Consider the following 12,042-nt stretch of genomic DNA (forward strand, 5'->3'; position numbering starts at 1 on the left):
GGGGGGTCCCTGGGCAATGGGCGGGCGGAGGAGCTCAGGGGAGGGGCCAGTGAGTTAAAGGACCAATGGAGGCGCAGTGGCGGGTGAGCGGGGCATGAAGAAGGGTGGGACCGGCAGGCAGCGAACCAATGGTCGGGAGGGGCGAGCCCTGAGAACAGGAGGGAGTAAGGGGAGGTGCCCTCGCGTGGCGGACCAATAGCGGCGCGGAGGCGGGCCTGGCGGGCGGGCGGGGGCGCCGAGGGGGCGGCGGCGGCGGCGGCGAACAAAGAGGCGGCGGGCGCGGGCGGCCGAGCGGAGCCGAGCGCAGCCGAGCCGGGCCGAGCCGGGCCGAGCCGGGCCGGGCCAGGCCCAGGAGCGCGCGGGCGATGCGGGCGACCAAGCCGGGGTCGGCGGGTGCCTAAGCCCGCGCCAGCAGCGAGGGAGCCCGCGCGGCGCCGCCTGCCGAGGCGCCGTGCCGCCATGGCCGGGGTCAGCTACGCGGCACCCTGGTGGGTGAGCCTTTTGCACCGGCTGCCCCACTTCGACCTGCGGTGGGAGGCCACCAGCAGCCAGTTCCGGCCCACGGATGCCGACTACCAGCAGGTGACGCACGCCCCCGACTGCGGGGTCAGGGCCCGGGTCGCGTCTTCCCTGTCCCATCCGGGGTCACGGCCCCTCCCTCTGGAGGGTCTCCTCTGGCCGTGGGTTCCTCCTCGAGGGTCCAGATACCTTCCAGCCCCATCCGGGGTCACCACCTCTTCATCTAGAGGGTCTCCTCTGGGTCCTGGGCCCCCTCTTAGGGGTACAGATGCCCTCCAGCCCCCATTCAGGACAAGGGCCCCTTCCAATGGAGGTTCTCCTTTGGGGCCTGGACCCTTCTCCAGGGTTCACATACCCTCCAGCACCCATCCTGGGTCAGGGTTCCTTCCAGTGGAGCGTCTCTGGGTCCTGGGTTCCTCCTCAGAGTAAGAAGACTCCCCACCCCCCTCCAGGGGCACAATCCTTTCCTTCTGGAGGGTCTTCTCTGGGCCATGGGCCTCCTGCCTCCATGGAGGGTCCTCAGCCCCCTCCAAATTCTGGTTTCCCCTCTTGTGTCAGCAAGTCCCCTTTTCTTCCTTCCTCCCCTCCATGGAGCCCCTCTGCCTGCTGTGGGTTCCCGCCCCCACCCCTCTCCATCCTTAAGGGCAGCCTAGTTCCCCAGGTTCCTAGCAGAGCCCCCTACCCAGGGCTTCGGGGCTCTGAGAGCAGAACTTATGCCTGATCACCAGGGTGCAAGCAGGAGGGGATTCCTCGCCCCCTCAGCCCCAGCTGGGGAATCCCGCTGCCAGGCTTTTGGTGGGTAAGTAGCCTGGGCAGATGCCAGCCCTCTGTGGCTGGTAATGACCCCCTGCTCCGCGGTCGGGCTGTGGGATGTACACACAGTGCGTGTGTGGCTGTTGGAGACTAGGCTGCCAGCAGCCCCTGGGAGAGGGAGGCCTGCCTGCAGGGAGGCAAGCTGGGCCCTATTCTGGGAGGCTGGAAGGGACTGAGCCCAGGCAGAGCTGGGGGAGCTATAGGGGCCCATCTCAGCCCTTTCCCAGTGGATCTGGAGGCTTGGCATCATTCCAAGTCCCAGCGCCACCCCCTTGGCTGAGCCATTGTCACTTGGGTGCAGGGGGCTGGGTTGTGAGTTTTTCCTTCCTGCTTGGGGATCCGGATTCCAGAAGTGCTTTTTCTAAGGTGCCTGGTCACCCCAAGCACCTCAGGTTTTCTCTAGTGGGTCACAATAGAGCCCCACAGTGGTGTGGGGATCCGGTATTCTGGGGCCATGTAGCACTTGCTATTCAGCTCTGTCCTCTGCAGACTCCCTTGTCCAGAGGAGAACCGGAAGTAGAGGGTGAGGCACCATGGGAGCTTCTACTCCCACTCTGTGCTTACCTGACCCCAGGTCCCCCAGCTGATGGTGTTTCTAAGCAGATTAGAAAGTGGGAAAGAGATTGGCCCAGGGACAGCAGGAGGAGGGACATGTGAAGCTCCAGGAGGATTTGTGTAAAGCCTGGGCCTGGGGCCATTCAGCGTGGGGCAACATGTGCTTCTTGTGCTCCATCCAGTGTGGCGGCTCCATCAAGCTCCTCCCTGAAGGGCTGTTGAAGCAGGTGGATGTGCTTTACCTGGAAGGTTATCTGGCCTGAGGGTTGGCCCACTTCTCCGTTCTGAAGGTCAGGGGCCCCTGGGCACCTGGGTAGCTGTTTCCTGTGGCCCGTGGGCTGCCACCTGCTCAAGCTGCCAACCCTCCAGGGTTCCTAGGTTCTGGCTCTAGGGTCAGGTGCCTGCAACCCACAGAAGCCTGGGGGTGCTGGCTGGGCTCTGTGGTTCAGCCTGGCTCCCGGCAAGGCCCTGGTATCTGCCCCAGCCTATGAGCTCTGTTCTGCCCCCTTCCCTGCCCTGCTCCACGGTGGGAGGGCGCTGACTCACTTCTCTCTGAGGAGCAGAATTAGCCACTGAATAATTCACGGTGTGGAAACCAGCCTGTCTCCTTCCCCCGCCACCTCTGCCTCTGGCAAGGGGCTGTGGATGTGTGTCCTGCCCTGCCCTCCGTGTGCTGTGCCTTTAGGTGGGCACCAGGTCTCTGAATTCATCCTGAAGTGGGACTGCATGCCTTATTTGCACGTGCCAAGGTGGGAGTGGAGCTGGAGCTCCCTTCTGGAGTGGGTGGGCAGTGTTGAGGCGTTGCTTGCTGCTGGACTGGGTGCCCCATTCCTGGGGAAGTGACCCTCCCTCATGCTGTCCTGGGCCCCCTCCTGGCTTGGGAAGACCACGCTTGGTCCTTTGCTGTTCCCCTACCCCTGTGGCCACTGTCAGGAGCCCTGGTGAGACTCACCTCTTCTTGGGGCTGCCTCTCGATAGCCCCTTTTCACACAGCCTGGGGACATGGACAGAGTTGTCTCCTTTGTACAGATCACCAAGCTGAGGCTTTGAGAAGGGTTGGCTCACCTTTACCCAGGGAGCAAGCCGGGGAGCCCGTCCTTCTTCAGAACTCTTGCCCTGCCCCTCTAGAGGCTAGTCAGTCCTGGGCCCACTGCAGGGGTTGAATCTGTGGAATTAAGACTGATGAGGCTGTTCCAAGGTTGCCACAGGACCCTGCTGGAACTGGGACTCTCAGAGCCCCAGATGGCCCACTGAGGACCCAGCAGTCTTCTCCAGTCTCCATCCTACAGTGTTAAGATTTCTTTGGACTGAGAGTCTCAGACTACAACATTCCCAAGGCCCCATTTTGGGAGAATGGCCCCTATGTCCACCTCTTGGGGGCCCATGCAGTTGCAGAGTGGATGAGGGCAGGACGTCACCTGTTTGGGTTCTTGGGGGCTGGTGACACGTGCTTCCTAACCCAGCCTGCCGACTGCGCTCCCCTGGGGCCAGCCCATCCGCAAGGCTCTCCACTGACTCTGCTCGGGCTGCAGGCATCAGAGTGGTGGGAAGAACTGGAGGCTCAGAGGACAGGGCCTTCCTGGTGGTCCACAGCTACGCAGGCAGCACTGGGCCCAGAGGCCTGGTGACTAATGTGACTTGAGGCCAGCCTGTCCTCTAAGTGAAAGTGCTGTTTTTGCATGTGGGGACCTGTCTTGACTGCCTGTGGTCCCCAGGCTTGGGTAACAGCCTTCTCTTCGGCTGTAGTGTGGGCACCTTTGGTGGGGAGAACTAGGCCTGCATCCTAGCTCTCTTTCCTGATCTCTGACCTTGGGTGACCCACCCACCTCTCTGGGGGTGGGGGTCTGTTTCCTCATTTCCTACCAGCCCTGATGACCCAGCATGACCCTCTGTCCTCAGGCAAGGATCAAGTTCACATTATCAGATTCAAGTCTTCCTCCAGCTCATTGTCTCCACCAGTTGCCAGCTGATGGAAGACTGCTGTGGCCAGCGGTGGGGTCAAAACGGACTGTAGGGACCCAGTAGTCAGGGAAGGCTTCCTGGAGGTGGTATTACCTGGCTTGCTGTGGAGTCCTCCAGCCAGGCTGCCCACCCAGAGGGCTGGGACTTTCGTGCCTCTTCTCTGGCTTCCCTTCATGCCAACCCAGCCCCCAGCTTGCAGTGAGTTCAGCAACATACTGGCCCTTCCATGTAGATGGTGGCACTGCCTCAGGTTTGCTTAACATGTAGGACCGTTTACCATTAAACCCTGAATGCTCAGGTATTTCCACTGAGGCCTCGGCGATAAGACTGAGCTTGGAAGAAGGTCATAGGCAGTGAAAACAGCATGTGCAAAGGCCCTGAGGCAAAGGAGCCTGAGCCCCAACCCAGGAGAGGGAGGCCCTCTGGTCCATAGGGTGCAGGGGATTGTACTGCCCCATAGGTGCAGGGTGCTGTGTGCAGAGGTGTGTGAGCCCACACATGTGGCCACGCAGAGGGATTCATGCTCTGGGTTGAGTGACCCTCAGGGCACCCAGGTCTAGCAGAGCTTGGAGCTGGCTGGTAAGAGCACAGTCCCTCGGCTTACAAGGTCGGCTGCAGGCCAGTGGCAGAGGCCACATCCTCTGGGCAGGGCTGGCCTTGTTGTCATCCTCCCCACTGCTCAGGAAATGAGCTCTGGTTGGAAAGGCAGTGTTGTCGTTATCGCCTGTCTGCAGCTTAAAAGGCAGTACACGTCCAGGGGCCGCTGTGGGGGCTTTATGAAGACAAAGAAGCCCCTCCCCCTGGGGTCTGGCCTGTGCTGCTTGAAACCAGAGTCATGCTGTGTACCTTCTTGTCACCTGCTTTTTGGACCGTGTGTGCTTTCCACGTATCTGTGGCCTTTGGTCCAGATGCTTGTCCAGCGTCCCACAGTGCTGCTCAGGATTCTGAGGTTACAAGTGACAGAAGTGTGCCAAGCCCAGAGCGCCCCGGAGCTTGGTGGAAGCTTCTAAGGCAAGCCTGAGAGGGCAGGAGCTGATGGGTAAACTTGGGAGGCAGGGGCGCCCCCCCCCAGGGAAAGGGTAGGCTGTGACCCCCACTCTCACTGGGGTCAGGTACTGGGGCCACTCGGCTTGGCCTCTCATGCAGCCTCTGAGAGGCACTGTACTGCCACACTAGGCCCTGGTGTTCGGCTTTTCATTGGCACTTGGTTTTCAAGACAGTACAGTGAGCAGCCCTGGGCCCAGGAGTCTGCGGATCTTTAAGCATTTCCTTGGGGTACAGTCTTGGACCCTTGCAAAGTCCCAGAGAAGGCAGGTCTTCAAGAAGGCTTCTGCTGAGTGTGTGGGCATGGGATCATCCATCAGGACTCAGGCTCCCTCAGCTCCCTGGCTGCAGCCAGCCCTAGGGGCCACTCCAGTTGTTGGTTTCCAGGCTCATGTGGCCTCCTCTTGCAGAAATCTCCATCCCTGGGGACCTGCCCTCCCCAGTGCTGCCTAAGGCACCTTAGCTCTTCTGGCCACTGGCTGGATATACTTGGTCAGGTTCTGGGGGAATGGGGTGCTCTGTGGCTTTGATCCTCAGGCCATGGCCACTTTGCCCAGGGGGTTTATGCTGTTTTTATCTGTAGCTCTTTTCTGGGGAAGCTACACAGTGCCTGGGAGCGGGACACTTTTCCTCCTGCATGGCCAAAGGCTGAAGCTCCTGGGCTGGGACTCCTACTCCACCCACTGGACACAGCTTTAGTGCAGTTCCTGAACCTGCAAGTGGAGGCTTCCCAGGTCCCCTGGAAACAAGAAATTCAGGAGTGTGGACATATCCTTCTCACAGGCAGTCCTGCAAGGCCCAGCCCAAAAGAGGAACCGATTCTGCAGCCAGGGGACTAGGGATCCAGATATGGGAAGTGCATTGTACAGCCATGGAAGGATTGGGACATGTGACAATGGGTGGGCAGTGACTGTGGCAAGACCACTGGAGGACCTGTCTCTGCAGACCTGCCTCCTGCGATCTTCAGGGGACCCAACCCAGGCCTGCTAGACCAGGATGCATGTGTTCCTCAGTCTTGGGGAAGTGTGAGGACACAGACCCAGAAACCACCCATTGTGACCCAGCCTGGCAAGACTTTAATGAGCAGCTTGGACACTGTGTCACCCAGTGCAGAGAACCACTATTCATGCTTCAAGAAGCTGCAGTGGGGCCACTTTACAGAGGATGTACCTGAACTAAGGTCCTAGGACAGCAGAGGTCTCTGACAGCAGAGGCTTCTGGCTCTGCTTTCAGCCTGGCACCCTCCTCCTCCCTAGGGGTCTGTGGCACAGTGACTAGATGCTGAGGCTCTGGGTGCCCTTTGTGCCACAGATGGACCTGTGAGGGCTGCCGTGGGCCTTGGTCATGCCAGACCTTCAGCCCACCAGTGGCAGGATGGGCTGCACTTGGTGCCCGCTGACCACAGGATGCTCTTGTTCTTGTCTAGAGCTAGGGGAAGGCATGGGGTGCCGGGTTGCCCTCAGGAAATGGTCCAGGGTTTGCAGGTAGACTGAGTTGGGGGCTGCTTGGGGTCCCACTGCCCAAAGCCTTGGGCTCCTCATGTCCTCAGATGGGGTTGTGCACAGGCAGAGGGCCATGTATCTGCAGGCACACATACATACAAGTCCTGCATACCCAGGTCACCTTCAGCTGCCATGTCCCTCCCCTCAGAGGGGGTTGACTGAGGTCTGGGTCCCTAAGGAAGGGGCAGACGGGCCAGGGGAACAGCACACACTGGCCAGCTACTTTCTTCTGCCTCTCAGAGCAGGCATGGCGCACTCCCTTCACCCCACTGCCCAGTGGGCCAGTTCCTAGTCACGCTGCAGTGGCGCTCCAGGCCTCGGTGCATCCAGCTTGGACCTTCCTTCCTCCTTAATACGGGCCTTGCTCTGGCACTGGGTTCCATTGCTGGCCTCAATGGGCCAGCTGTCTGTGGTTCCTGGCACAGTTAGGCCTGCAGCCTGAGATCCTAGGGTGGCCTGTGCAGTTGCTTGCAAATTAGCTTGGTAAGAGAAGGAGATCTTCTGGTGTTTGCACGGGGTGTCTTTTGGTGTATGGGACTGAGATGGCTATGTCCACTGCAGCCGGACAGATGTCCTGCTCTCTGGTGTCTGTGCCTGCCTGCGGAGGGTGGGTGTGGGCTACAGAAGAGCTGAGGTCTCCATACTTTCTTGCTAACATCCAACTTCAGGGTGGCAGGATGGGCGTGCAGCCTGCAGGGAGACTGTGGGAGTGCCTCTTTGGAGATTCTAGGAGGGTGTGGGGGGCACGCGTGCAGTCCTGAGTACCTGGACCTCAGACCTTGGTTGGGTCAACTGGGGCCGAAAACTGGGCCGCTTCTCTGCAGCTCATTCCTGCGCAGCCCCCGCCAGCTACACTTTCTCCAAGAACTCACTGTCATGGAATTCATGAAACCCAAGCTTGGCCTGGTCGGAATCTGTTTTTAATTTCTGGGCAGCGTCACTGGGAGCCTCAGCCGAGTATGCCGGGGGTGGGGGCTATGCCACACAGCCAGCTCGGCGCCCACTCAGCCCGAAGGTCTCTGCAGGCCTTGGACCCTGGCTCCCCACTTGTGAGGGACCAGCTTCGTGTCCAGTTGCAGGCAACTGGTCTGTGCAGAACACACCCAGCGCTCCTGGGTGGTCTGGGGACCCTGGAGCAAAAAAGTGAAGCTGGTGCTCAGACCCAGGGCAGGCAGGAGTACTTTCTCATGGGGGACCCCAGACACGGACTGTGGTGGCAACTTGCACACCCTGAGCCAGCCAAGGCATCTCCAGGCTTGGTAGCCCCTCCCCTTTCCTCACCCTGGTTGGGGACACAAGTGAGATCCCAGAGGCACTGGAGGGCCAGAGCCCCGCTAGCAGCCTCCTAAACACCTCAAACCCTGTCTCTTCCTCTCATGGTTCCAGGGCTACCATGGGATGCTTCCTGTGTTTAGGGTGGGGGTCCCACTTCCCTTCCTCTTACCCTTCCAGTCTGTTTCCACTCTATCTATGGGAGCTGCTGCCTGCCTCCTGTCTGGTCTCAGCTGGCCCTGGACTCCAGCACACAGGTGAGCTGTCCCCATCCCAGGGAACCTGACCAGTAACTGTCAACCCACAATGGCAGTTTAGGTGACCCCCCTCCCACTTTCTTTTTCTGGCCTCCACCTCTCCACTGTTGTGGTCTTGAAGGCCCCACCAGTGACCCAGCAGGAGCCCAATGCTCGGTCCCAGCTCCTATCTGGAGAACTGTCACAGAGTGATGGTCCGTGAAGCTGACGTTCCTAATCTGCCCTGGGCTGCGTGGTGAAGCGTTCCCCACTCTGGGGAGGCAGGTGTGACTATCGTGACTCAGTGTGCAACATGCTCCCTCTAGGCTGCTATGCCCTGGTGCTTTCACCCAGGTTGGGCCCAAAGCCACAAAGACACCTACTTAGAGCTGCCTGTGCAGGCAGCCAAAAGTGTACCCTGCCTTTAAGTCTTAATGACTTGTGCCTGTGCTGGGCCTGGCTTTGCATATGGGTGGCGGTGTGCACATGCCACATGGCTAACAGGTGCCATGTCCAGGAGGGGCCGAAAGTAGAACAGACCTGAGCAGGAGGCTGCCGGGGAGCTGGGAGGGCACAGGCTGCGCCATGCCACCTGCTCCTGCCTCCTCTATGTGTCTGGTCCATGCAGTAGAGCCTCCTGCCACCCAGACTTTTTGTAAGGATTTGGTGGCATGCTGAGGGCCTCCCCTCTTAGAGCAGGGCTTGTCAGGGTCACCCACTTCTGCAGGCAGCCTGAACACGGTTTGGGGAGGACAGGCTACAGGCTGCAGGGTGGGATTTGGACTCAAGTCTCTGACATATTGGAACATCCTGGAGGAAGAGACTTGTGCCGAGTTTTAGGGGATAGTAGGGATTCTCTAAAGGGAACAGGGTCCCAGCCTCAAGGGCCACATATGCTCAGGTCTGGAGGCCAGAGAGCCCTCCACCCAGCCCTGACCCACCCCTTCTTGTCTGCTTCTGTCCTGGGAGTCCCCTCCCAGGCTGGGGTTGGGAGAACTTGCTGGGGCCCGGGGCTTATTGGTCCCCTAAGAACCTCAGAAGTGACCCCAGTCTGATATGGAATGGAATGAGTCTTCAGACCTTGTGCTTTCTGGCCCATTGGGTGTTTCAAAGTGGGTGAGAACTTGGGGGGAATCTGGACACAGGGCAGAGAGCATCCTCAGTGGCCACAATCCATGGCTTTCGGACTGTAGGACTTTGAGAAGAATGAGGTGCTCCAGGACTAAGGAGCAGGAGCCCCAGGTTCAGAGGAGACAGCAGAGACCCCAGGAGGGGTGATCTAGATCACAGCTGCCTCAGTGCAATCTGACTGAGTCCCCACTGCAGAGCACAGCAAGGTTCCTGCGGCCCGTGCCGTGGCGGGTGGCTTGGGACAGGGCTGACTGAGCATCTGCTTCGCCTGACTGAGCCCTTACATCACTCCACCACGGACGGAAAATTCCATGTGGTCAGAGCCCAGATGCTGAGCAGACATTTCCCATTCTTCTCCTGAATGGACAGCAATGGCAGGGCCACCACTGAATGCCGTTGGCCTGGTGCCCTGTGAACACCTGTCCTCTGGGAATTTGGCTTCAGAGAATGGCAGAGGTCACCCTGGCCACAGTGCTGTCCCCCCAGACTAACTGGCTCAGGCAGCTGCCCTGGTGGCTGAGCACCCTGATGACCATCCTGCATACCCAGACAAGGACAGGCTGCGCTGATCCACAGGGGCAGATGGCCTGGGACCATCCTGCGGAGCTGCCCTGATGCAGCCTCACATCCCAGCCCCTGGCCCAGTGGGTAGCCAGGGCGCCCAGTTCCCAGCTGCCCCATCAGGAGGAACACTTCCTGTCAATCTGCCTGGCCTCCTGGGGCTTGGGGGTGTGGTTTAGTCCCTGACCACCTACTGTGTGCAGGCTCTGCACATTGTCCTAAGGTTAAACTTGAAGATGGACTCAGAGCGGTTGGTGTCTCTCCCCACCCCTGCCTTACTGATGAGCTCAGCAGAGCCTTCCCAGCACCCATCAGGGATATGTAGGCAGACCCCAGGGCACAGAGGGTGGAAGTGGGGTCCCTGTCCTTCCCATTAGGAGAGGCTTCCTAGAGTCAGGACAGACATGATGGGAGGAAGACGCCTGGCTCCTCTAAGGGCAGGGAGGTGGGCCTGACAGCAATGCCCGCCACCACCTCCAGGGCCTGATGAGTCAGGGTTCTTGGGTGACTCCCCTCTGAGTCTCAGGATGTGTTTTTAATCTCAAGGACCTGGTCTGGGGGTTTCCAGGGCACTCATCATGCCCTAACCCTGCACTTTGACCCCCTCCCCCAGGACCATGGCCAGGCCTGTGCTACGTCTGCTGGCCTGTTGCCTCTGGCAGGTGTCCCAGTCAGAGCCTGGGGGCTCACAGCGCCACACCCAAATGTGGCAGCATGTGTAGGTGTGAACATGCGCACATGTGTGCACGTGGGCCCAAACAGTTGCGTGTGGGCATGGTTGCGTGTTTGCACCTTCTGCGTGGCACTGGGTCCCTCCCTTCAGCTCACGGGGCTGCAGAGCTGGGCCTGGAAGCAGTGCCACCCACCATGGGCTCCCCATGCTGGTGGAATCTTTGCTCCCTTGGCTCCTTGGTGCTCACAGTGACCCTGCTACAAAGTGGCATTGCCATCTTCGTTCATACCACTGCGGCGGCTGCTGAAAGGGCAGACTTACTGACACTCCAGCCCCCGTCCATTCTTTCTGTTGCTTCGTGGCCCCGTCACCTCACAGCAGGCCCCATAGTTTACCTTCAGTGAGGTTTAGTGCCAGTGATGCTTCACTGCCAGAGGGAGTCTCTGCTGGGTCCCAGCGTGTGCCTGGCACCTAGTGCTATTTCATAAATGAGCAGCACTGGCCACCCCAGCACCCCAGCTGCTGGACAGGGCCCTGTGTACTATGACTGTACTGTTGGGGGCAGGCTTGCCGCACCCCAGGTCTCGAGTGGCTGAGTACTTATCTTGCTGTGCCTGTTTTCTCATCTGACCAGTGGGTGTATGCAGTCCTGGCGCCACCGAGGAGGTGATCTGGCACTGCACGCTCTTTGATGTGTCCACCCTATGACCGTCTGAGCACTGGGCAGACGGACCAGCTAGGGTGGCTGCTAGATGGAAAGGACCTGCCACGCATCTGGGATCAGCCCCTTCGCCTCCCCACGTCCCGGTTCCTTGCCCCTAGGATGGGTACTCCCGGGAATGCGCTCCAGGTGCCAGTGGGGCCCCAACAGCCCTTTCCAGAATGTCCTCAGCGAGTGGGAGTGGGGAAGCAGGGGAGAGGGCACTCCAGCCAGGTTCCTGAGGATTTATGTGAGCAAGGTCTGGCCAGCATGGGACAGAGATGGGATGGCTGCTGTGCCCCCCCCCACCACCATGAAAAGCCCCAGAGTGACCCTGTCTGTGGAAATGCAGACATCTAGGGACCTGGGTCTTCTGGAGCCACACACCCCAAGAGCGTGTTCCACTCCCCCATAGGCCTTTGATCTGTAATGAGGGGTCCCATGTGACCTGTGGTGGGGTTGACACTTCTAGTCCGTGCACAGCTGCGTGCAGATGAGGGCAGATCTAAGGAGCCTGGATGACTTTGCTGTTCAGGCACCTAATGTGTACTGGCCCACTGTGCTGCATGGTGCTGGTGTAAGGGCCAGTTAGTGTGAGGCTCCTTGAGACTGCTCTCTGGTCTTTGGACAGGTGCTTGAGTCCCACCAGGGGGCTCCTGCTGGGGCCTGGCCTTTCTCAGCCCCCTGTATGATCCTAGGCCACCCCCTCTGAGCTTTAGAGACCCCTCTAATGTGAGCACCCGGGATCTTGTGGGATCCCTGTGTTGATGAGGTGACCTGGGCCTGCTTCCCTCCACCCAGCCTGCCAGTATAGGGCTAGTGGGCAGCGAGGGACCGAGCACTGAGCCAAAGAAGCAGTTGTCCCCCTCCAACACCTTGTAGCACTCATTGCTCCTCGTGGGGCAGCCATGGGGCTCCGGGCTGTGGCCTGTGACTGTAGCCTCATGGGAGAACCCTGGTCCTCCCCTGAGGGTTCCTCATGGTGTGTCCTAGGCAGAGGCCCAGTCTCCAAAGGTACATCAGGCTTCAGGGCACCAGCGTGGCTTTGTACCCCAGCAGAGGTTTGGTTCTTGG

The 12,042-nt window shown here is 59.7% G+C and overlaps 1 protein-coding gene across 2 annotated transcripts in view; it reads left to right on the forward strand.

The window, feature by feature from the left end:
• Positions 1-253: 253 nt before the first annotated feature.
• Positions 254-12,042, forward strand: part of Ttyh3 (tweety family member 3) — a 28,403-nt gene continuing 16,614 nt past the window's right edge. For both annotated transcript variants that reach the window (XM_047533624.1, XM_047533625.1), the window contains exon 1: positions 254-582. In XM_047533624.1, the coding sequence (XP_047389580.1) occupies positions 460-582 (123 nt within the window). In that variant the 5' untranslated portion in view covers positions 254-459. The remainder of the gene's footprint in view (positions 583-12,042) is intronic.

This window comes from Sciurus carolinensis, chromosome 18 (genome assembly GCF_902686445.1).
Source record: "Sciurus carolinensis chromosome 18, mSciCar1.2, whole genome shotgun sequence".
Classification (NCBI taxonomy): Eukaryota; Metazoa; Chordata; class Mammalia; order Rodentia; family Sciuridae; genus Sciurus; species Sciurus carolinensis.